The 25,605-nt window shown below is 41.7% G+C and overlaps 1 protein-coding gene across 1 annotated transcript in view; it reads right to left on the reverse strand.

Moving 5' to 3' along the window:
• Nucleotides 1-25,605, reverse strand: part of HHAT (hedgehog acyltransferase) — a 141,341-nt gene that overhangs the window by 85,857 nt on the left and 29,879 nt on the right. The window contains exons 2-3 of the mRNA XM_021716340.1: nucleotides 22,287-22,354; nucleotides 3,230-3,343 (exon numbers count right to left, since the gene is read on the reverse strand). Coding sequence (XP_021572015.1) covers nucleotides 3,230-3,253 — 24 coding nt within the window. The 5' untranslated portion in view covers nucleotides 3,254-3,343; nucleotides 22,287-22,354. The remainder of the gene's footprint in view (nucleotides 1-3,229; nucleotides 3,344-22,286; nucleotides 22,355-25,605) is intronic.

The following is a 25,605-nucleotide window of genomic DNA, read 5'->3' on the forward strand; positions in this document are numbered from 1 at the left end:
AAAAAAAAAAAAAAAAAATGTGGTACATAGACACAATGGAATATTATGCAGTCATAAAGAAAGACAAACATATGGACTTTGCAGCAACTTGGATAGATTTAGAATCTATCATACTCAGTGACCTATCACAGAAACAAAGAACAGAGTACCATATGTTCTCACCCATAAGTGGACTGTGAACAATTATAATAATGTAAGAAAGGGATTGGCAGTTGAGGAAAACCGCCAGGGGAGGGAAGGGCACACCTCATCAGCAAGGGTACCTCCATAATAAACATTTGTATACCTAACCCTGAATTGTACCCCACATAAAATGAGAGGAAAAAAAAGTATTTGTTTTCAGACTGGGCATGGTGGTTCACTCCTATAATCCCAGCACTTTGGGAGGTCAAGGTGGGAGAGCCACTTGAGGCTAAGAGTTTGAGACCAGCCTAGGCAACATAGAAAGACCCCATCACTACAAAAAAATGTTTAAAAAATTGCCAGGTATGGTAGCTGGTAGTTCTAGCTACCCAGAAGGCTAAGGTAGATGAATTGCTTGAGCCCAGGAGTTAAAGATGATTTTGGGCAACATAGCAAAACCCTGTCTCAAACAAGTAAATAATAAAAGCATGTTTTCCTTTTTAATTTCTAGATGAATTCGAGTTTTCAGGTCATCTTTTTGTTATTATTTTTCAACTTAATTTCACTAGGACTAAAGAAGTTAACTTATATAAAATGCATCCTTTGAAATTTGTTGAAAATTATTTTATGGTCCCATATGTGATCAATTTGTATAAACATTCGAAAGCGGATTCTGTAGTTGTTGAATGTAGCAACTTTTATGTATATATGTAATTTTTTTATATCATATAACATATATTCTTTATATCAAGCATATTGCTTGTATTATTCCTTATTAGGTGTTTTTCCTCCATGATAAATCAATTATTAATGGAGTTATATTAAAATCACTCCCTACAATCATAGATTTATCTTTTTACCTTTATGGTTCTGATCAACTTTTGCTTTATATATTTTGAAGCAAACAAATTCAAAAGTATAAGATCTTCTTAATGAGAAAAGAACTCTTTTTTTTAATGTTTGTATTTTTTATTTTTGAGTTGGAGTCTCACTCCTTCACCCAGGCTGGAGTACAGTGGAACGCACGCTCACAGCCACCCCAGCGTCAACCTGCTGGGTTCCAGCGATCCTTCCACTTCAGTCTTCTGAGTAGCCGAAACTACAGACGTGCGCTACCACGCCTGGCTATTTTTTAATTTTATTGTAGAGACAAGGTCTCACCAGGTTGCCTGGGCTGGTCTTGAACTCACAGGCTCAGGCAATCCACTCGCCTCGGCCTCCCAAAGTACTGGGATTACAGGTTGAGCCACTGAGCTCAGCCAGAACTCTTTATTATTAAGTGATACTCTTCTTTGTCAATAGTAATGCTCTTTGCCAACTATAAGTAAAATTGCTCCAGTGTTTTGTTGGGGAAAGGGAGAGTTTATATTTGCCTGAAATATCTCTCTCCACTTTTTACTTTCAAACTTCATGTTCATCTGTTTTAAGTGAATTTAGCTAAGAAGCACATCTCTGGATTCTGTTTTGGTTTTGTTTTCCTTTATTTCTCCTTATTTTTTAAATCTAGTCTGATAATCTTCATCTTTTTTGAGAATCCATTTATATTACTTCCACTGTTTCTTTTGTTGTTTTCTCTTTGTCCCACTTTCTCCATGTTTCGTCTTTACTTTTTTTTTTTTAGTAGGAGTCTCACTCTGTCACCCAGGTTGGAGTACAGTGGCATACTCATGGCTACTACAGCCTCGGCCTGCTGGGCTCAGGTGGTCCTTCCACCTCAGCCTTCCAAGTAGCTGGAACTACAGTCATGCTCCACCACACCCAGCTAATTTTTTGATTTATTGTAGAGATGAGGTCTAGCCAAGTTGCACAGGCTGGTCTCAAACCCCCGGGACTCAGGAAATCCTCTCGCCTCCGCCTCTCAAAGCACTGGGATTGCAGGCAAGAGCCACTGCACCCAGTCTGTCTTTACTTTTTTTTTTTTTTGATCGGGAGTCTCACTTTGTCGCCCAGGCTGGAGTGCAGTGGCACACTCATGGCCACCACAGCCTCGACCTGCTGGGCTCAGGATCCTTCTGCCTCAGCCTTCCAAGTAGCTGAAACTACAACCACGCACTACCACACCTGGCTTATTTTTTAATTGATTGTAGAGGCAAGGTCTTACCAAGTTGCCCAGGCTGGTCTCGAATTTGTGGGCTCAGGCAATCATCTCATCTCAGCCTCCCAAAGTGTTGGGATTATAGGCATGAGCCACTGTGCCTGGCCTGCCATCTTTACTTTTAATGATAAAATTTCTAACAAATGAAGCTCATCACATTTTAAGGGGTTAAAAAAATACTATCTTGCCGGGCTCGGTGGCTCAGCCTGTAATCCTGCGCCTTTGGGAGGCTGAGGTAAGTGGATTGCCTGTGCCCACAGGTTCGAGACCCACCTGGGCAGCGAGACCTCGTCTCTGCAATAAATCAACAAAATTAGCCAGGCGTGGTAGCGCATGCCTGTAATTCCGGCTACTTGGAAGGCTGAGGCGGAAGGATCGCTGGAGCCCAGCAGGTCGAGGCTGTGGTGGCCGGGAGCAGCCACTACACTCCAGTCTGGGCAACAGAGTGAGACTCCAACTCAAAAAAAAAAAAAAAATACTATCTTATCAACTCTATTTTACAAAGGACAACTGTTATGGTTTGAATTTTTGTCCTCTCCAGAACACATGTATAATCCCCAGTGTGGCAGCATTGAAAGGTAGAGCCTTTAAGAGGTGTTTGGGTCACGAGGGCAGAATTAAATGGCTGTGTCTTATTTTTACTTGGTAGATTTCCAAGCAGACTCATTTTTTTTTTTAACACAGAAATCTACAGCAGGCAAGAAATATTTATCAGAGGATGATGACTCCTAGATGACAGGAATATCCTCCTATAATTATCCTGAGTCCCTTGGTAGCTAAACCAGTAATTCTGCCCCCAATAAAAGCACTTTTCAAATAGCCACTTGAACAACCTTGTGTTCTCTAATTCAAACCTTTATCTTAAATGTTGTATTGAGCATTAACAACTTTTTCTTATTTTTTCTTAGCTCCCAAGGCTATTATCCATGTCTTCTGATTCCTAGCTCAGGACTCTTTCTTCACAAAAAGCAAAGAAGAAAGACAAAAAAACAACAGCACACATAGTCATACCTTCCTTGCAAGCAGTGTGGCCATTTGAGACACTGCCACATGGCCAAGGAGAAGCCATGCCAGCCACTGCTTTCCCCATTCGATCCAGAAGCTCCACTCAAAGTCAGTCGGGTCCTATACAAGTCAAAACAGAAGTTTATCAGAGGGATTTTTAGTACAAGACTGAGTACTCCAGTTTAGTATATGATAAATTCCAGTTAATAAAACAACCAAAAAGAAGGCCCATATGAATCCAAACTCTGTAAAACAGCATTTACGCACTTTTAGCCTCTCCCTCAGACACCCTGTTCTCTTCCTCCAGCTAACTGGTCTCATCGCCATTTCCCAAATACACCTCGTGCTCACTACAAGTCAGTGTCTTTGTTAAAGCTCATTTTTCAGGACCCTCTATGGCATAGAAACTATTATCTCCATTTTGTAAAAGGTGAAACAGAAGCTTAAGGAATTCATTTACCCAAGGTCACATAGATAGTAGGAATAATGAATGGAGGTTATCTCAGTTTAGACGCCTAGGTGCTTTCCCTGACAAGAGAAATGTAAGCCGGGCTCGGTGGCTCAGCCTGTAATCCCAGCGCTTTGGAAGGCTGAGGTGAGTGGATTGCCTGAGCCCACGGGTTTGAGACCCGCCTGGGCAACTTGGCGAGACCACATCTCTACAATAAATCAAAAATTAGCCGGGCGTGGTAGCGCACACCTGTAGTCCAGCTACTTGGAAGGCTGAGGCAGAAGGATTGCCGGAGCCCAGCAGGTCGAGGCTGTGGTGGCCAGGAGCGTGCCACTGCACTCCAGTCTGGGTAACAGAGTGAGACTCCAACTCAAAAAAAAAAAAAGAGAAATATAAGCTGAACACTAATGAAACTGCTTGAAGTCAGTTGTGCTAAAGCTTGTCTACAGGCAGAGGATAATTTAATAGAGAAATTAACTAATTTTATATAAACATACAATAAAAGAATGAAAGGTATAATTCTCTTCCCCCCAAGAGGCTCTGTGTCCACATAGCACTCTGAGTCTGCATCAGTGTCAGTTTCCATATCTGCGAAGCTCCCTAACAGGAGAGGTGGAAACTTCTGACAGATGCAGATACCTGGAACCAGCACCTAAAAGCCACAGCTTCGGGAGCTCCAGAGAAGATCACAGTGGTCAAGTGAGCACGGGGAAAACCCCCCAGTGACTGGCCACCCTGAAATGAGCAATGCAGGATTGATCGAAGAGCAGCTCAGCACCACTCAAGTGAGGACTTGAGGCCTTGAACCAAAATGTGTCGGTGGCAAGGGAATCCCACAATGACTACTGATATTGAATCCAACATCAATCTCTGCAAGTAGAACTTGGAGTCCCACTTAACTGGATTTAGAGGATAATGTTGTTGTTGTTGCTGTTTTTGTACCCGAGGATTGAGGGCCTCAGGTAATTATGTGTAACTGGATTTCATACCAGTTACACGTAATTAAACTTTTTGTTTCAGAAGGTAAACTGCAGATAAAATTGATCTTGATTCATATCAGACAATAAACACAGAAGTAGCCAACCTAGCAGCTTAGACTAAAGGCTTGATTTGAGTCTGGATCCCAGATCTACTGGCTGTGATAACCTTGAGCATAATACTTAACAATTCTAGTCTGTTTCTTTATATGACAGTAATACTTATAGAACTTTTTGAGGTTTAAATAACAGCATATGTATGTTAAAAGTTTAGGACAGTGCCCAGCACATAGTAGTCGCTAAGCAGTAGTACCTGCTAGTCCCATGTGCTTCTCAGTCTTTGTCAACCACCAGCCAAGACTGAGTCATGCTTTACTTTGTGCCACTTGTTTTTTTTTAAACCTCAACTCCTTTCAAATTATGAGTATGCTCATCTATTTATTTATTTATTTATTTTTTTTTTTTTTTTTGAGTCAGAGTCTCACTCCATCGCCCAGACTGGAGACAGTGGCACACTCCCGGCCACCGCAGCCTCGACCTGCTGGGCTTCAGCGATCCTTCCTCCTCAGCCTTTCAGGTAGCTGGAACTACACGCATGCGCTACCATGCCCAGCTAATTTTTTGTTTATTGTAGAGATAAGGTCTCGCCAAGGTGCCCAGGGGGTTCTCGAACCTGCGGACTCAGGAAATCCACTCACCTCGGCCTCCCAAAGCGCTGGGATTACAGGCTGAGCCACCTACCCTTGGATACCTTTATAAACTCAGTTACAGAATGTACATTCATAGAATAATTCTAGTGGATAATCTGTCCTACAGATTATCATCACCAACTCAAGGCCTACTCTCTATCAATTACTCATTCTTGAGACATGGACAAAATAGATTGCAATTATAATAGAGGACCTATTTTATAATTTAATTATAATAATTATATAAATTAAAATATGGCAAACACTTGGAATACTGCCTGGCATTTATTAAGTACTATGTCCCTGTTTTTAAAATAAGCAAACACACAACAAACTCTATTTTACTTTGATAGACACAGAAAAACAAACCAGGAGTTTTTAAGCTGTACATCCTGAAACAGAGTGACCCATAGGTAAAATATGAGAGAGTTGAGGTCTTCAAGATTTCAGCCCCAGTAAAAAGAAAAGAAAGAAAAAAGTCCTAGAGATTGTCAACTAAAAGAAGTGAATCCATGGTTAACAAAATGAAACATTGGCATTCAGAAAAGCTACACAGCAAAAATGCCATGGGAAAGCAACCATCTTAACCTTCTTCTAAGAAGAAAATATCTGCTCTGTATGGCAGAGAGTGCCAATTGGATTAGTTACTATTCCAACCCCCTCTAGCACAACCCCCTGTACTACATTAGAGGTGAGAAGGTAGAAAACTACATATCTCAGAATTCCTTGAAGGGGCTACCTCTACAAGGGACTGAACTTCTGATAAACAAATACACATACTATGACTCTGAGGTGGCAGAGGCTCTTCAACTGTTCTGCAGCAGCCATGGTGGAGACACCAGGGTCCAGTCAGTTCAGAGGTGCTGCAGCATCTGAGGTGGCACCACACAGCCCTAAGTTCTCAAGCCTAGGAGCTGTGCGGCAGTAGAGGTTTTGTGGAGTGGCTCTGGAAATTATTCCTGGAAGTGTATACTCCTACGGGTCTTTCAATTATTCAATTATTTAGTAGTCTTCAATCCCTGCAACATTCACTTTCTTTTTAAAATGACTGGAGTAGATTCTGCTGTCTGCAATGGAACCTTGATTAATGTTTCTTCTGATTGGAATCCAGCTCTAGCTTTATAATAGAAGCATTATGAAAATAATTCACTTTGAAGCACACTATCCTGAAATAAGTCTATTCAATGAAAAAAATGAAATTGAAGAAAATGTCAGTTAGATCAATCCAACGAGTGTTCAAGAACTAGGTTATAAAAGCAGTAAGTGTTTATGTTAGAATGCATTCACAAGTGCACTTATTTATGTATTTCAAAACCAAAAGATATGTAATGTTTCCAACCCAAAAAAAGTTAAAAGTTTGAGGAAGTCATGGATATCCCAGTTACTCTGATTTGATCATTACACATTGTATACAGGTATAAAAATATCACAAATACCCAAAAAATATGTACAACTATTATATATCAACTACAAAAAGTAAAAGAAATAAAAGAAAAGAAAATGACCTACCTTACCCACCAATCATACTTCTTTTCCCCTCACACAGAGAAAACAGGGGAGAGCTGAATATATTTATTGTTTTCCTTATCCTCGTGTCCAGCATGTTGCAAAACAAAATACGACAGAAGTACTAGATATTTTTGTGTACCTATTTCCCAAATAGCATTATTTGCTTATTATGTACTTTGAGACCACATATAATTCTTAATTACACTGAGTAAAAGTTATCTGTGATCAGAGAAAACCTTTATAAGGTTCTTGAAATCATAACATTTCCCTGCACATTCAAAGGCAGCAAACACACCTTATGGCCTATAAATCTTCAGACAAGAAACACAAAAGGAGACTAGTTTTGTAGGAATTCTGCACAAAAGAGGTACTGCTCTCTGGATGAACTCGAGCTAATGATTCATTGAGCAATTATTGGAAGAGTTTTCTTTTTCTTTCAACAGCTGCTCTGCTGTTTCTAAAATAATTTGAACTAAATCAATTTACTGCTTACAATTTCCAGAGACAACATTTTCTCCCAATCAACACTTTCTTAAAAATAAAATGCTTCCACTAACAAAACTTTTTTTTTCCTGTAAATAACAAAGTCTTTGCCAAAACATCAGCACCATCCAGCATAGGTGAAGAAGATGCTTACAAGGGGAGGAATGCTGCAGATAGGACAGGCACAAGCAGCACAGTTGTCCTGTGTTCCATTCCCCACCTCTTCAGTGCCACTCACCACCTAAGCCAAGCAAATTGGTCCAGGGTATAATGGCAGAGGGAAGGTGTTTTGTGGAAGAAGAAAATAGAAAGTCTCATAAGAGGACTTAATTAAATCATGAGGCTATAATTAACGTGGGTGAATTCTCTGAATATCTTCAACCCAACTGCCAACCTAAACTCAGTAACATCCTCTGGTTACAACTCTCTACCCTCCTGTTTCCTGGAAGTCACTCTGGATTGTGCAAGGCTATTCATATACTTGGTCTAACATGGATAGATTTCTGTTTCCTTGGGTTAGGGTTAGGGTTAGGGTAGGGATAGGGGTAGGACTTCATATTTTTCCCTTTCCTCCTAAAGCTAACAAAGAAGGAATCAAATGTTTAAAAAGAAACACTAAATTCCAGGATGAAGTCAAAGCCCCAAAGTCTTATTATTTTCTCGACAGACCTCAAGTTGAAAAAACACGAACCATATTTTCTACAAGGTATATGGAGAAAAGAGTTATGAACAATGAATAAGGATGATAAAGAAGTTAGAGATCATGTCAAAAAAAAATGTAATAGAATGGGATGACTAGAGAGCAAATTATACAAAGTCATGACTTCTCAGCTTCCAGTTAATGACTCATACATTCCATTATTGTCACTTCCCCAGAATGCCAAAAAGACAAAGCAAGTCACAGTAATATGGAGGAAAGAAAATAGTCTAAAATGGCCCTCATACCCATGGAATGTGCTTTCTGTCTGAGAAGTCTTCACACATGCAAGAAGCAATTACTAACAAAACTGGAACTCCAGATGGAGTCTCAAAATGTAGGAGGTTCCCAGGACAGAAAGTCAATTAAGAAAGAAATTGTGATAAAAGAGATAAAAAGGAAAAACTAACATTTTTGCCATCCATCCGGGGGAGACGAGGGGAACTCTTCATAATCCCAGATACCTTCCTCCTTGAATTTTACACATCGCATAGAAGATCAGGGAAGTATGCATCCTCCCACACATCTTTGACATCTATCCCCTTTGCCTATTAGTTGCCAGAACTATCCAGGAGAGCTTGCCTCTCCCAGAGCAACCCTGAGCATGGTATCCATCACAGGGAGTTGAGGTGCCTGGGAGTCTGGGATCAGAGACAAATAAGAACAAAACTAAGGCTCACTACATCCTCAGGACACACTGTGTCCATCTTTCTCTCCATTGTCCATTGCTTCAATCATTGCTCTTCAGAAACGTCTTTGTGTGTTAATAAAACAATTTATCTTCTTTATAATGCCTACAACTTACTGTAAAACACTTCAACACATACATTTCTGGTTCCAGACAGAATACAATATGCACATTTCTCCCTATCCGCTAAGAACCACTAAAAGTCTTGCATATGAGTAAGATATATACAACAAACATAAGACAATTCTGAAAGGTGAAAAGAAGGGCTCAGGCTAGGAACCTTGGGACTTGAGAAATGATAATAAACAAAATACATTTTTTTCAGATTTAATCAATTATTTTATTTTAAAGATGAGTACCGTTCAGGACTAGGTATACAAGTGGTCGTCGAACAGGGAAAATTTGGGCCTGCCTTTGGTCCCTGGTTTGCCCTTATTGATGTTATGTCTCCCCCACTCATCCCAGCAGTATCCCCCTACTGACAATTCCTTTCTTATAGTATTATGGTAAATGTTCATGGCTCACTTATGAGTGAGAACATGTGGTACTCTGTTCTTTGTTTCTGTGATAGATCACTGAATATGATAGACTGAGTATGATAGACTCTAAATCCATCCAAGTTGTTGCGAAGTCCATATGTTTGTCCTTCTTTATGGACAAAATAAAATTCACTCATTAAATAAAATAACATGCTAGATGGACTTAATCACAGAAGTAGACTACATAAGAAAGGATTATTGAACCCAAAGGTAGATCAATAGAAACTACACATTCTGAACAATAGAGAGAAAATAGACTGAAAAAATAAATAGAGCCTCAGAGACCTTTAGTACAATAAGAAAGGATCCAACATTCGTGTCATTAAATTTTCCAGAAGAAAAAAAGAAAAATGTGAGGCAAAAAATATTCAAAGAAATAATGGCAAAATAATGTCTGGAGTGCAGTGGCAAGATCATAGCCACCGCAGCCTCAACCTGCTGGGCCCAGGTGATCCTTCCATCTCAGCCTCCCAAGTAGCTGGAACCAAAGGCATGTACCACCATGCCCAGCTGATTATTTTATTTATTGAGAGACAAGGTCTTGCCATGTTGCTTAGACTAGTCTAGAACTCCTGAGCTCAGGTAATCCTCTCACCTCTGCCTCCCAAAGTGCTGGGATTACAGGCATGAATCACCACGCATGGCCAGATTCAAGAAGCTAAATGAACCCCAATCAAATTAAAGACAGCAATTAAAGGAACAGAGCTTGGCAAAATGGATTGTAAAGAAATGACCCAAATCTAGGCTGTCTACAAGGAATTAACTTTAATATAACGATATGGGAGGGTTGAAAGTTAAAGGGTGGAAAAGGATATGCCATACAAACATCAATTGAGGTGAGTGGATTGCCTGAGCCCGTGGGTTCGAGACCCGCCTGGGCAGCGAGACCTCATCTCTACAATAAATAAAAAAATCAGCCGTGCGTGGTAGCGCGCGCCTGTAATTCCGGCTACTTGGAAGGCTGAGGCGGAAGGATCGCCGGAGCCCAGCAGGTCGAGGCTGCGGTGGCCGGGAACGGCCACTGCACTCCAGTCTGGGCGACAGAGTGAGACTCCAACTCAAAAAAAAAAAAAAAAAAAGAAAGCAGGAATGGCTACATTAATATCAGATAAAGTAGACTTCAGAGACAGAAAATTACCAGTCAAAAAGGGTCATTACAGAATGATAAAAAGACTAACCTTCTAGCCAAGAAGATATAGCAATCCTAAATGTGTATGTTTTGTACGTGTATAGTGGTTTCCAGGGCTTAGAGACGAGTAGAGGATATATAAAGAAGAAGCACAAAGTGATTCTTTGAGGTTCTGTATTTTTATTGTGTTGGTGGCTACATGAATCTACACACATGACAAAACTGCATACATACACAAATGAGTGCCTGTAAAACGGGTCAAATCAGAATAAGGTCTGTGGATCGTACCAATGTCAATCCACAAGTTCCTGGGTAGGAGAGAGTTCTCTCTATGGTTTACATAAGACTCCCCACAGGAGAAGCTGGGTGGAGGCACACAAGACATCTCTGTACTATTGTTGCAACTTCCTGTGAATGTATAACTATTTCAAAATAAAAGGATTTTAAAGACAAGAAGTTGTACTCAAAGTCCCAACATACAAAAAGGAATAAAACAAGAGTTTCTACGGTTGAACCAGGATGGATTTAGAACCCCGCTAGCCAGGCCTCTCCTACACCCCCTAGTGGTGGCTCCAGAGGCACACGGTGAATATACTGAGGTATTTGTGGAATCTCAAAGACGATGACTCAATGTCTCATTTGCATACCCATAGTACCCTGCACATAATACAATTCTTTCAAGCTTAAAGGAACTTTTCTTTCAACTCAACATTTCTAACAATGAAAAGTTTACTTACAGAATTCTTTGTGCCGACTTTAGGCAGCGAGTAGGTCTTGGGGCTCAAGAGATACCAGCAATGAGCTAGGTGTTGCAGTTACTACAGTCATGAATTAAGCAAACCTATAACATACTGTGGTTTCCCTTCAATCGTGTAAATTTTTCACGTTTTAGTAAAGATTTCTGTAGAGAAAAACAGCTTCAGAATCTTCAAGTAACTAATTTTTTAAAGCCTTGTGGTGGCAGAGCTAATTGTGGTAGTTATAGTAAAAAATGACAAGTTAGCAAAGTTACATTTGTTTTTATTTGCATACTAGTTTTCCTTTTCTTCTTTAAGTAATACATCAGCAGCTTTAGTGGTGTGGGTAATCTTGCAAACTGATAATCAAAAAAGCTAGAGTTTCTATTCTACATCTAGGTATCTGAATGCCAAAATAGCATTCCCAGGTAAAATTTGGCTTGCTAATTGGTATTATTTGTGTTAGTAACATGAACTGGCAAAAACAAATTAAAAGGATTCTCCTTCCCTCCACTATGTGCTCAGAATCCCAAAATCTGGGAGTTTTAAAGTTCAAATCCTTGGTGATAGGTTTAAAGGTCCTGAATCCAGTCACAGGGTTGGAAAATTTCTTGTTGCCCGTTGTCAAACAGTGCACTCAGAATCCCTCTCTAGATAATATCCAATCTATCTAGCAGGAAGCTTCCATGCAAGGTGTTGATCCAAGTTCTTTAAAGGACCATGGAGTCCACAGAAAAGGTTGGTATAAACCGGTTTCTACTGCTTGCCTAATAAATGTTTAATAAGCGTCTACTTATATGATAGAATTTGATCTGAGATTTGCTTTCATAAAACCTAGGAGCAAATTTATTATGGAATAACTAACCTTCATGCATTTCAAACTTCAGCAGCTACTGTCATCAGTTCCCCACACAAAGACACCCCCTTTCTACATCTTCTCCCACGTGCCCCCTGATCTCTCTCTTACCTTGCTGCTGCTTCTAATTTCTTTTTTAACAGAGACTTTTCAACTGTCATGTCATGATTTTAAAAGGTAATAACCTTTTTTAAAGAATGCTGACAGGCACCACTTTTAGGGAATGTACTGAGAGAAGAAAATGTTTCCCCTCCTCCCACTTCCCCATACTTCCCCCTCAAATTTCAGATTCAACCACTATTCAACCTGCCCCAGACTGAAATAATTCCTGCCTTCTTCTCTCTGAATTCTGTCAGAGCACTTACATAAGATATTTGCGTGTAAATTAACTTTAATCCACCTCCTAAGGACAGTTCTTAACACTGGAAATACCCAAATGAGGAATCCTGAAAGAGTGAGTTAGCATTTGAAGGATCTTGCTCAGGAATCCACATCCCAGACATAGCTACAATTCAAATTATTCCAATTAATTCCAATATCCCACACCAAAGCCACACCTGAGAGTATACTAGCATAAGGAATGTTGGAAATAAAGATTTTACTAATGAAAAGTGTGTTCGACATGTAGCAGCTTAAATTTTTTCTCAAGTTCCTTGTTTAATAAGAATTCCTTGAGCCTAGCAACCAAGGCATCCTAGGTCTAACACTCCTTTGGTTGTGTCCCTTCACTTAATAAGACTCTATCCTCTACTCAGACTTTCAGAAGCATGGCTATTCAGCCAATAGAATAGAATTGCATCAGCTTCAGAACAAATTTTTCTGCAAGATGCTTATTGGAGTACCTAAAGACAGACAATAGGGGCTTCACAAGCATTTAGTGATGAGCTAGACTCTTTCACTGTAACACACCACTTGGCGGTGAGGTTGTGGGAGAGAACTCGTTTAACTCCTACCCACCTCCAACTACCAAAAGTTACCAATAGTGAAACCAAAGAATTTTATTTGTGTTAAACAACTCAAATAGGCTTGAGTCAGTTCAAAACATAATATTTCTGTTAAAGGCTCAGTTCAAGTCTACTTCCTTTAGGGAGCCTTCCCTGGTCTTTCCAAGGTTAGAAACTCTCCCAGAAGTTTATGGTTATACAGACCAGAGACAATCATACACACAGAAACACTTTGCTAAATGTCGTGCCAGGGTTAGTTTTCAGGCAGGACACACAAGTAGGGTCAGCTGTCCTGGCTGTATATAGCCCATGTCTGTTCAAATTGATTGATGCCCCGGTCTTGTTACATACTTTGAGCATCACTCCTATTAAAGCTATACATCTGGACTTCATAGCAACATGAATACAGCTAGAGACCATCATACTAAGTGAACTATCACAGAAACAAAGAACTGAATGCTGCGTGTGGTCACTCACAGGTAGGCCTGATCACATGGGCACAAGGGTGGGATTGGCAGATGCTGGAAACTGTTAAGGAAAGGAAGGGAGGCAGGAGGGATGGGGCACTTGGCAGCACACTGGGTATCAGGTCTACTATCAGCGGGCGAGAGGGCCAGCTAGAAGCCCAAACTTCACTGCATGCAGCTTACTTATGTAAGTAAATCCTCACTTGTACCCCACAACTCTAAAATAAAATTAAATAAGTAAGTAAATAAATAAAGCTATATGTCAGTATGGAATTCTCAGAGTACTCACTTCTTGAGGAGGGAAACAATTCTTAACCCACAGCCCAGGCCACAAAGCAGGGAGTAAGAAAACAGTTACTTGTAAACTGATGAGTTGTGATTGAGAATTTTCTCAGCATTCCAAAAAGTGGATAGTGTTTCATCTCTGCATCCTGCTTCCTGCACATTAGCAGGCTTTTGATAGTGCTTGTTGGATTAAAGTAAACTTACCTATCTGATTGGAGACTTCTTATAAAGGAACTTTGTTCTCTTGGCAAAGTTTGTTTTGTTTCATGTGTCTAAATTCCAGTGAGTTTACAGAGGTTAGGCCTTACCTCATTTTCATTAAGCGGCAGCCCCTCGAAGATTATTCCAGCATTTCTGTCATCTCTTTGCCTCCCTCCATCTGATGGGAGCAGATTAATAAGCAATTTGACTATGCGTGTGAATGTTCAGCCTGTCCTTATTAGCAGCAAATTAGATTTTATAGAGCTTCACCCCTTCACAGAGGGGCTGCTCAGCAGAGGCAGATTCTTGTGTCCTGTGCCAGCCCCTCTGGGCAAAGAGAACATAGACTGAAGAGTCTCCAAGTAGCAGAGCAAGAAACCCACAGAGAAGTGATGGAAGAAAGATTCACCAGTGCACGTTGGTTCTGCTTCCCCTTGTTAACACCAAAAACTCCTGCTCTTTACCCATCAGTCCACGGCCTCCTGCCTAGCATCATCCCTGTTAGATTTCCTTCCTGACATGTAGATATGCAGAGAGGTAGGAAAAAGTGAGACAGTAGTGATTTCTTAGTGAGGACAGGAACAGAAATTGGAGCTCTCTGGCTTGTGTAAAAATAGGGTCTGCAATGCAAATGGATAAACATCCAATTTGTTTATTCTTAGCCACCAACTACCCTGCTCTGCTCTCCTTTCTCTTTTTTGTCTACTAGTTCATGGAAAATATTATTTGCTTCATTAAAAAGGTCGCTGAAGAAAGAGGAAAGGAAACTGAAGTTAGAACCAAGGGTTTAGCTCTGCAAAACTAACAGATCAAGTGTGTATCAGAGAGAGAGAGAGAGAAGCGGGGAGGACATGCAGGGCAAGGCAGGAAAATCAACAAGAAGGTTCCAGAAAGAGTCCACAGAAGAAATGACACCTGACACTCTTCTGTGACTGTCCACTACCTTCTAGATAAAGTCTAGACTCCATGAATGGGACCCGACAGCCTTTACGATCTGTCCCCTGCCTATATTAGGTCACCCCCTCCTCACTCAACCTTCCAAGCTGAGTCACTCTCCCTCAAATCCAGTCCTCAGACAGACCTGTCCCTTCACCCACATTCCCATCTTCCCGTCTCCCAGTCAACACCTCAGCTTTGGTCCCTGTGAGTCAGAGTTCTGTGCACCCTCAGTTTTTGTAACTGACAATTTCCATTTCAGCTTTTGAGAAACAGTTTAAAGCCTTTTTCTGTCTTAGCCTATAGTTTAAATGGGTTTTTTTCCCCCCTGTCTAATCTAATTGTCTACTTGCTTGAGAAATTCCAGAGGCTGTTCCAGATACTGACCTCGGAATAACAGAGTGTGGAGACTCCGTGGCAGAATTCTCCAGTGTTTAGAGGTCACCTGAAGGCGATTTGTCTGCAACCTGGCCACAGTCAGGATGGTATTGGCCAACTCTCAGGTGGACAATTCAAGATAACCATCAAAGCAAGACCAGGTCCCTTATGCTGCTCTCAATCACTCCTCATTCCATCCTTTCCCTTTAAAATTCCATATCTTCAGTCTAAAATTTTGAATTATTATTATTATTATTTTTTGAGGCATAAGCCTGATCATTTCCCTGTGTGCTGACCTTTGGAATAAAGTTGCAGTACACCTCGTGCATGTTATTTTAGCCTGCAAGCACAAGCAGTACAATTTGCATTCGGTAACATTTCTACAAGCCCCAGTGGCTGGCTGCATCACTGACCTCACCATCACCTTCCCCAATGTCCCTCCAAGAGCCCTGGGAGGGCAGAGACTGAGCCTGAAGTGTCCCAGCATCCCCAGCACGTAGCCTGGAAGCTTCTCACACAGTAGGCGCTCAATGAATAATTAAATCAAAGTGCAGCACTGTGGCTGTCTGAAGTACTGAAATGCAGAGGCATTGGTAAATAAGCTAAATCTTAAGATCTTGATGGGCAAGGTTTGAGCAGCTAAAAATTGTGTCCTTACTTTAAGAAAAATAGCTTCTCTCCCTCTACATTCAAAGGCATTAGTATGCAAGTTTCATTACATTAGTATGCAAGCTTCCCTTTCTGCCCTCCTCTGTTCTTGCTAAGCCTTCTCACAGGCACTGCAAAAGGTCCCTCTGATTTTCCTTCTGAAAGAACAGCTTATTTACAGGTATGCTCCAATTTCAGAAACCTGCCACAAGACAACGTGTCCTCGGGAAAGAAAAGAGGAAATCATTACTTGTAACACTCTTCATAATGCATCAGGATTGTGAGAGCTCCTTTCAGTAGCAATCCCTTTCTTCATGTAAATGTCTCTCTGTGGAACATTATCTCCCTGCCAGAAAGGGAGAATCAGCATTTCTTAAGGCTAAAGCAAGGAAATACTCATCTATGGAAGAAAAAATTAACAACCACCACCACCACATGTATTGAGCATCTATTTTGTACCAAGCACACGCAAGCTGGGTGTTTCTATCCATCACCTCTTTCCCTATAACCTTCCACGCCCATATTCCATGTAATACAACTGTGGCTCAGAGGAGGTAAATCATTTTCCCACATGTAGCAAGGCATCCAGATCTGAACTCAAGCCCACCCACCCCCAAACCTGTGTTCTTTCCATTCTGCTAGGTACCTTGAATCGGAAATAAACATAAAAGGAAAAACAATTAATGACAGTACAACCTGACATAGATCCTCATTTGTATCTATTTGATTCAGATCCTACTGTCTAGAAACATGTTTCTACATCAGGCAAGCAACATGGGCACTGCAACATTTCTCTTATCTCCCTGGCATCACTAGAGAGAAGACTAGCAAGAAAAGAGAGAAAAGGACTGCCAAACCCCAAGACAGGTCATGCCAGAACGGACGAGGCTGGGCTTGCCCCGACCCTGCCACACACAGGCTTCCAGCACACTGAAACCTGAAGGAGGGAGTACTTACTCTGAGAGCCTGAAAAAGCAGACGTTACAAAACAGGATGTGAATACCAAAGCATATGGAGTCTGAACAGCCCTTGACAGCCGCTCCTACACAAGCTCCCACGCCACATGTGTTGTCTCAGCAAGTGCAGTCAACATTACCCCCAAAGAAATTACAAGGCTCAAAGGCATTCCTGATTTGGGCTATAATCTTCCAATCTTCCAAATCAAACACCATCAAAAATTGGAGGACTGTGGTCGGGTGCAATATCTCACATCTGTAATCCCAGCACTTGGGAGGCTGAGGTAGGAGGATTTCCTGAGGCCAGAAGTTTGAGACCAGCCTCAGCAACATAACAAGACCCCTATCTCTACAAAAATTTTAAAAATTATTCTGGTGTGGTACACATCTGTAATCCTAGCTACTAAGGGGGATCGCTTGAGCCTAGGAATTACAGTGCCCGTGTTGCTTTTGTGATATAGTAAACATGTTTCTAGACAGAGAGCTAAGATCATGCCACTGCACTCCAGCCTGGGCAAGAGCGAGACCCTGACTCAAAAAAAAAAAGGAAAAGAAACAAAAAAAAAAGGTCTCACCCTGTCTCCGCGATCACAGCTTACCACATCCTTGAACTCCTGGACTCAGGAGGTCCTTCCACCTCTGCCTCCCAAGTAGCTATGATTACAGGAACATGCCACCACGCTCAGCTAATTTTCTTTAGAGACAAGGTATCACTGTGTTGCCTAGACGGATCTCCAAGTTCTGGGCTCAAGCAATCCTCCAGCCTCGGCTTCCCAAAGTGCTGGGATTACAGGTGGCTCTGACTCTGAATAAAAGAACTGGAATATTATAGTCAGGCCCAGGTCCCTTTCACTGTCCTAAATGAAGCTTCACTTTGAGTCATCATCTCTCTAGTAGTCACAGCAACCCTGCTAGAACAGCATCTCCTCCACTGGTGATCTTGTCAAATCAGTTGAAGGTCAGCCTCCTCCTCCCAGGAGCAGTTTGGGGTTGCTTTTGCTCACGATGTTCTCTCCCTGCTCTGACTCTACTCTCTGTCTGTCCCACTTAACATTTTCCTACATGTCTATGCAGATCAGGTATGTCCAATCCAAGGCCCACATGCGGGCCAGGACAGATTGTAATGCGGCCCCACTAAATCTTTTAAGATCATATGTTTTTTAGCATTTATTTTCTTTGTGACCCCATAAGTAGTTCCATTTTTGAAGTTTATAATCACACCTTACCCATGACATCACTTTTTGGCAACACCTACATTTGTGAGCAGCTGTTTTCAGTTATGAAGCATACAAAGAGCAAAATTCGAACAAACATTTCTGATGAGCACCTTGAGAACTCACTAAGAATTGTGACCACTTCCATTGAACCAGACAATGATAGATCAGTTTTACAAAAACAAGGTCAAATTTCCCATTAGTTTTATATTGTTCTCATTTTTCTAAACTTTATAATAAAAACATAAAAAAGAAGTTTTATTATGTATATATATTACATATATAATTTATGTGTGGACCAAGATAATTCTTTTTTTTTAATTTTCCGAGTTAGAGTCTCACTCTGTCACCCAGACTGGAGTGCAGTGGCCGCTCCCAGCCACCGCAGCCTTGACCTGCTGGGCTCCAGCGATCCTTCCTCCTCAGCCTTTCAAGTAGCTGGAACTACAGGCGCCCACTACCACGCCCGGCTAATTTTTTGATTTATTGTAGAGATGAGGTCTCACCAAGTTGCCCTGGCGGGTCTCGAACCCGCGGACTCAGGCAATCCACTCACTTCAGCCTCTCCTCAGCCTCCCAAGGTGCGGGATTACAGGCTGAGCCACCAAGTCCAGCGGACCAAGACAATTCTTTACTCAATGTGACTCAGGGAAGCCAAAAGCCAAAAGTCCAATCTAGATGCACTTAGAGCTGGTGCATTTTACTTCAATGCTGCAACCTGGATTGGTGTTATTCACTCTTTCCTGCCCTTTAATTCAATAAGATACTCCAGGCCCTAAAGATAAAGAAATGATTAAATCCTAGCCCTACCCTGTGGGGCTCAGTCTAATGGAGGATGTATAATACAAAATAAAATTCGACAAATTTGCCACAATAGGGTACACAATTTGATCCAAAACAGTATTATCAGCCGGGCGTGGTAGCGCATACCTGTAATTCTGGCTACTCGGAAGGCTGAGGCGGAAGGATCGCCGGAGCCCAGCAGGTCAAGGCTGCGGTGGCCGGAAGCGGCCACTGCACTCCAGTCTGGGCGACAGAGTGAGACTCCAACTTAAAAAAACAAAAATAAAAACAAAAACAAAACAAAACAAAACAAAAACAAAAAACAAAAGAGTATTATCATATTGCATATTGTTTATTGTCTTTATATCCCTTAGCTCAATCTGTGGCTGTTATGTTTGTTCATTTACTTACGTCAGTCTGTTCCCACTAAATATGAGTCTGGTTCACCACTTTTTAATGAGTGTGTCTTGAGCACAGAGACACACTCACTTAAAAGCTGTATTGGTGGCCAGCATGGTGGCTTACACCTGTAATCCCAGCACTTTGGGAGGCCAAGGAGGGAGGATTGCTTGATACAAGGAGTTAGAGACCAGCCTGAGTAACACAGCAAGACCCCATCTCTACAAATAATAATAAATAAATAAATAAATAAATAAATAAATAAATAATCTCGAAAAGTTGTATTTGTGGAAGGAGGTAAAGAGAGAGGCAGGGAAGTATCAGAAACTATAAGCACTAAGCCCAACTCTGAGGTTCGGGCAATGTTTTTATGACAGGGAGACCTGGCTAAGATCTGAAGTGTAAGAGCCAGAGAGGAAAGGGGTGAGGCACAGTCCAAAAGAGAAAACATGATGAGCAAAGGAAAGAATGGCAAATCAGCACAACAAACAGAGTGGGGCAGAGTCCTCAAATATTTCTGTAAATCAGTTGTTCTTAAAATGGGTAATTTTATCCCCAGAGGCTTTTGGCAATGCCTGGAGCCATTTTTGATTGTCATGACTTGAGGCAGAGGATGCTGCTGCATCTACTAGGTAGAGTCCAGAGATGTTGCTAAGCATCCCACAAGGTCCAGAGCAGCTCCTTCACAGTCAACTGACCTAACGCATCAGCAATACTGATATATGCCAACCCGACTGCAGGCTATCATTCAAGGGATGGGCTGGTCAAAAAAGCATAAGTTGCTTCTAAAGTTTGCAATTTCCACTCACACCTAACGTCTTCTTTTGATTAGAATCTGGACCAAAGGAGTACTGGCTTGCCACCTCCTACAGTCTCTGAGAAAGGAAATATTCAGCAAGAAGTGTCCAGAGCCTAAGGGCACACATCAATTTCCTTCATCTGCTGGATATCCACCAGGACACATCCTTTTCTCTCTAAGTTCTAGGACTCCAAACTACTCATCCACCTGCAAGATAAAGAGATGTAGAGAGATGAGGAAATGAGAGGTGCCCAGTAACAATGGGTAGATGGACAGATGGGCAGATGAACAGATAAAGATGTGTCTGGATAGCAAAAGACTGAGTTCTTGGAGCTCCAAGGGTGTGTATCTGTCCCATGTGCTTCTCCATGAAGGCAGGGTTGGTCCAGTGTATCAACATCCTCGAGCCGTGTTATGAGGGTGTCATGAAGAATGCATTAAAGAGGTTATCTCCCCAGACTCTGAGCATTAGCAGGGTGTCAAGCAGCTGAACTCATGGAGTGGGAGGAGCCGGGAGGTCAGTGAAGACAAAACCCGTTTGTCTAAAAGGAGCAACACATTGGTGGGCTGAACCTGCACTTGACAATGAAACCTATGGTGGCTCCAAAACATGTTAGGGCCTGACCCTGTGTTCAGTTTCTCAAGCTGCCTCACAACTGCTCCTCTTGAGCTAAAAAACTCTAACATGTATTTGCTTACTTTTGCCCCTGACAAACAATTCTGTATCTCCAATATTATCTGAAATGCCTGAATTCTGACTCTAAAAGGAAAAAAAATAAATCACTGTTTTTTTTTTCTGTTGTAGAAGATCCAGTAGTGTTATATTTCTAAAGAGTAGATCCAAGACACAAGTGCTATCACAAATTCCACTGTGACAGAAAGCTTTCCAAATCCCCTCATCTCTGAAGTGGGCACAATCCTACCCCCCTAACATCCTTACTAATACACCTTAAAAGGACTCATTTAATAAATAAGAAACATCAAGAAGTGAATGTCATGGATGAAAATTCAATTTACATCTATCTTTCCATGGAAGAGTCTGGTGGTCAGAGCATCAAAAGCCAGGAAGAGTATTCTGTCTATGCAGAGCAGGACACTCTTCCCAGTCCCAGACAAACATGGGCTTTATGCCTTATATAGTGACTCTGTAAGGAGCTGGGGAAAAGAGACAGACTACCGCAGCAAATCAAAATGGAAATTGAAGTACATCTGTTACAATTCTAAGCAAGATTTTCAAAGTAGAAAAATATCAGTACAGGCAGTACCCAATATGGAAATGAATTGTCTTGCACATATTCATTTATAAGCAAGGTGTCCAGAACTTGGAATGCAAACTGTATTTTATGTCCCAAGCCAGCCCATAGAAGCTAATTGAACTTACAATATATTTGATACACTACATATCTAGAGTTAAACTGATAAAAACAAAATGAAAACTAAACAAAAACCAACGCTTTGATGCTACTTTTAAAACATATAAAAAATACTTTAAAAAAACAAATATGCAGTTCATGATTAGCCTTGACCTGAACCCTAAACCATGAGCTGGGCCTTGGATGCCCTGTGATCCAAGTTGTTACTGAAATGGGGTCCTGAGAAACAGAGGGGAAGAATGAGAATTACCCCAGCCTCAAAGGCAAAGGAATTCTGGTGGGAGAAAAAAGTAGACAAGCATCTCTCAGCTGGAAGAGGAGTGTCTGGTACCTACCCACAGCATATTCTAGAAAGAAGTGCTACCTTTCACTGCTAAAAGGACACAGGTATGAACAGAGGCCACCTGCTGACTACTGTAGCTGGCAAAATGAGTTGCAATGAAGACAAACGAGCCAGCCCCCTCCCACAGCACTAGCAGATGAAAGAGGATGGGAACTCCCAGCATGCTCTGCAGCAGCATGGATGGCCAAGGGTATTAGGAGGCCAGAAGGAAGATGTTCCTACAGTTGCCCACAGTTGGTATAAGAACTGTCCAGGGGCCACATGTGATTCTAATAGATCTGAATAGATCTAATAGGTCAGAAGGAGCTTCTTGAGATTTACAAAAGTGAAAACTGAACTAACTGACAAGGTTACATCATCAGATTTCTGGCATCTTAAGAAGAGAACAAGGGACAAGAGCATACAAGACCCTGGGAATGCCTTCTCCAATACAGCACACTCACACCTTTGCAGCAGAAAAAGCACTTCATTCCAGATTGTTGCTGGATACTATACCTGGGTCGACTCCAAATACAAAAGTGATGTAAAATATTTAAGTCAGGTTTGAAAACTGAAAGGGTTTATCATTCATCCACTTTGTACCTTCTTTAATCCTCCAAATAAAGCATCAGTCTCCAGCTCAAATTCTTGGTCCAGTTCCTCTTCATGTTCTGACAAGAAAAACAGCCTCCATTAGTCACAAATCTAAAGAAAACTAGGTTGGCTGAATAGCAGAAGCACTAAAAGAAATTGGAATATGTCCTGGAAAAGCAGCGTGTGGACTAAGCCGCAGGCATGGAAACATACCACACTCCTTGACCTTCCTTTCAAGTGTTTTGTGACCTAAGTTTCTGGAAATATAGAGTGGGACTGATGGAAATTCAATTTGTAATAAGGGTCACAAAAAAGAGAGGGGATCAAGGTAGAAGAGCTTCCAACATAGGAAGACAAGGGAGGGGTTGATATCGATGCCCCATGTGTACAGGCTGTCAGAAATTTTTACACAGACCATGCCACAAAACTATGGTGATCATAACTGTATTATATAATGCAATGATAACAAGATAAAATACATGGAATTGCCGGGTGCGGTGGTTCACGCCTATAGTCCCAGCGGTGGTTCACGCCTATAGTCCCAGCACTAAGGTGAGAGGATTACCTGAGCCCATGGGTTCGAGACCAGCCCGGGCAATTTGGCGAGACCTCATCTCTACAATAAAGTTAAAAAAAAAAAAAACACAAGCTGGGCTCGGTGGCTCAGCCTGTAATCCCACGCCTTTGGGAGGCTGAGATGAGTGGATTGCCTGAGCCCGTGGGTTCGAGACCCGCCTGGACAGCGAAACCTCATCTCTACAATAAATAAAAAAATCAGCCGGGCGTGGTAGTGCATGCCTGTAATTCCAGTTACTCAGAAGGCTGAGGCGAAAGGATCTCCGGAGCCCCCAGCAGGTCGAGGCTGCGGTGGCTGGGAGCGGCCACTGCACTTCAGTCAGGGTGACAGAGTGAGACTCCAACTCAAAAAAACAAAAAATAAAAAAAAAAACCCACAAAAACTGGATGTGGTGGCACATGCCTATAGTTCTAGCAACTTGAAAAGCTGAGGCAGAAGGATCATCTGAGCCCAGCAGGTCGAGGCTTCTGTGGTTGTGAGTGTGCCACTGCTCTCCAGCATGGGTAACAGAGTGAGACACCAACTCAAAAGAAAAAAGAAAGAAAAAATACATGGAATCATATAATGGTAATAAGCATGTTTATAAGTAAACAACACAAGAAATTTTAAACAAAGGATGTAATAAAATCGTCTGTAGTCTCAGTTATTCAGAAGGCAGAGGTAGAAGGATGATTTGAGCCTAGGAGTTTGAATCAGCCTGTGCAACATAATGTGGCTCTGTTTCTTAAAAAGAGAGCGGGACGGGGAGAGCAAGGGAGAGAGGGAGAGACAGACGAAGGAAGGAAGGAAGGAAGGGAGGAGGAGGAGGAAGGAAGGGAGGGAGGGAGGGAGGGAGGGAGGGAGGAAGGAGAGGAGGAGGAGAGGGAGGAAGGAGGAAGGAAGGAATACAAACATGTCTTAAAGGTATACAAAATAACCAGGCACGGTACAAAATACTAGGAATAAAATAGGACCAGATTGGTGTGACCTTTGGGGTTTACTGTACACTTTCAAAGATGGACAAACAAAAAGAAATTGCAGTGGTGCCTATGATGCCATGATGCCGGAAGGAGTGCTATGGAGGCTGATTTTGAGGTGTCTGTGATGCCCAGTAGGGAGCCTGATGGGTGTGAGTGGCACGCAAAAGAATGCCCCGAGCTGGAAATAAAGACCTAGAAATCCTCAGTGTACACTATCAGAATAGCTGAGATTCCCCCAAAAAGGATCAAAGAGGGTATATATAAGAAGTAGGAAAAATCAATCAGATTTTTTTTATAATTGAAGTATTATTTATTTTTTGGCTGAGTAACCTTCAATCAACAAATCAGTTATAAAAAAATTATTTGCCCAAGTTATACAAATTATGCTACCAAAAAACAAAATTTTGCTTAAAGGATAAAAGTTACTGTAACCACTAAGTAACATTTAAACTACTGACAAAAAAGACTTTTATGTACAAGACACAAACAGTCTGTAATTAATACTTTAGGAAAGTTTACAGCCATATTCCTCAAGTTTATACAATAAAATTTTAAAACCCAGAGTAGCCTATAATTCACAGAGATTGTCAATCAAGAAAATGTATTCTTGCCCCATTCTACACTTAATTACTAAAACAATACACTTCCCATTGTAACAGAAATACACTGAAAGATTTCTCTCATTTCTATAGACCAAATTCAACATTTTGATAAAAATGGAAAAATGGATTCATTCACACAACCTCAGCGGTCTTCCCCTTGACTCTTCTGGATGGCAACTAAGCCTCAAGCTGAGTTCAGCTCCTCCAGGCAACACCATTTAAAAAGAACCCTTCTGGTTCTTTCTCTCTGGCTGAATGTCTTCTTTGTTGTAATGCTGCGTTGGCATGTGGATCTGCTGAAGGCCACAGAGTGACCGTCTGTGTGGGCCTGCAGTCGGGCTCTGGGGTCTGCAGTGGCTGCGCTGGTGAATTCTTCTGGATTCTCTGGCAAAGGTTTACTAGGGTGATGATCTTTAGCTGACCAACGGCAGCCACTGTGGCTCCGGCCCTTGGCGGTCAGCTCGGGCCCGCGGCCGCGCCCGCCACCGTGCTCTTCTCGCAGCCCATGCCGCGCGAGGCCTTGCAGGGACGCGCGAGGCCGAGGGACGCCAGATTTTTTTTTTTAAAAACCTATCAGACCAATAAAACTATAAAAAGTACAGGAAACCAAAAGGAGCTACCTAGAAGGAAAACCAGGAGTGAGTGCTGTCACTAAAACAGAATCACGACATGACGGTTTCAGAGGTGGGCCAAGGGGCAGATTCACACACACTAGATGCAAACAGCAACCCCAGCCCCAAACCATAGGTGACATAGAACTTAAGAACAACAGAAAAAGGTACACAGGGCACAACTTGGGAGCCCCATCCACACTGCATTCCACGTGTCACTGGGAGTGCCATGAGGTATGTGATTGTAGTAGGGCACTGGTCCTCATACAATTGAGAATTTCCATTTCAACTCCTAAGACACGGTTTTAAGCCTTTTTCTCACTTAGTCTACGCTTTAAAGATTTTTTCCCCCCCATTTCTAATCTAATCATGTAGTTTCTTGAGAAATTCCAGAAGCTGTTCCAGAGGCTAACCTCCGAATAACAGAGAGTGAAGATGCCCCAGCGGAATTCTCCATTGTTCGGAGGTCACCTGAAGGCCATTAATCTACAACCTGGCCACAGTCAGGGTGGCATCAGCCAGATCTCCAGGTGACAACAATTCAAGATAACTGTGGAAGCAAGATCTGCTTCCCATGCT

Source organism: Carlito syrichta, unplaced genomic scaffold, assembly GCF_000164805.1.
Source record: "Carlito syrichta isolate Samal-C Ts95f unplaced genomic scaffold, Tarsius_syrichta-2.0.1 Scaffold308767, whole genome shotgun sequence".
Classification (NCBI taxonomy): Eukaryota; Metazoa; Chordata; class Mammalia; order Primates; family Tarsiidae; genus Carlito; species Carlito syrichta.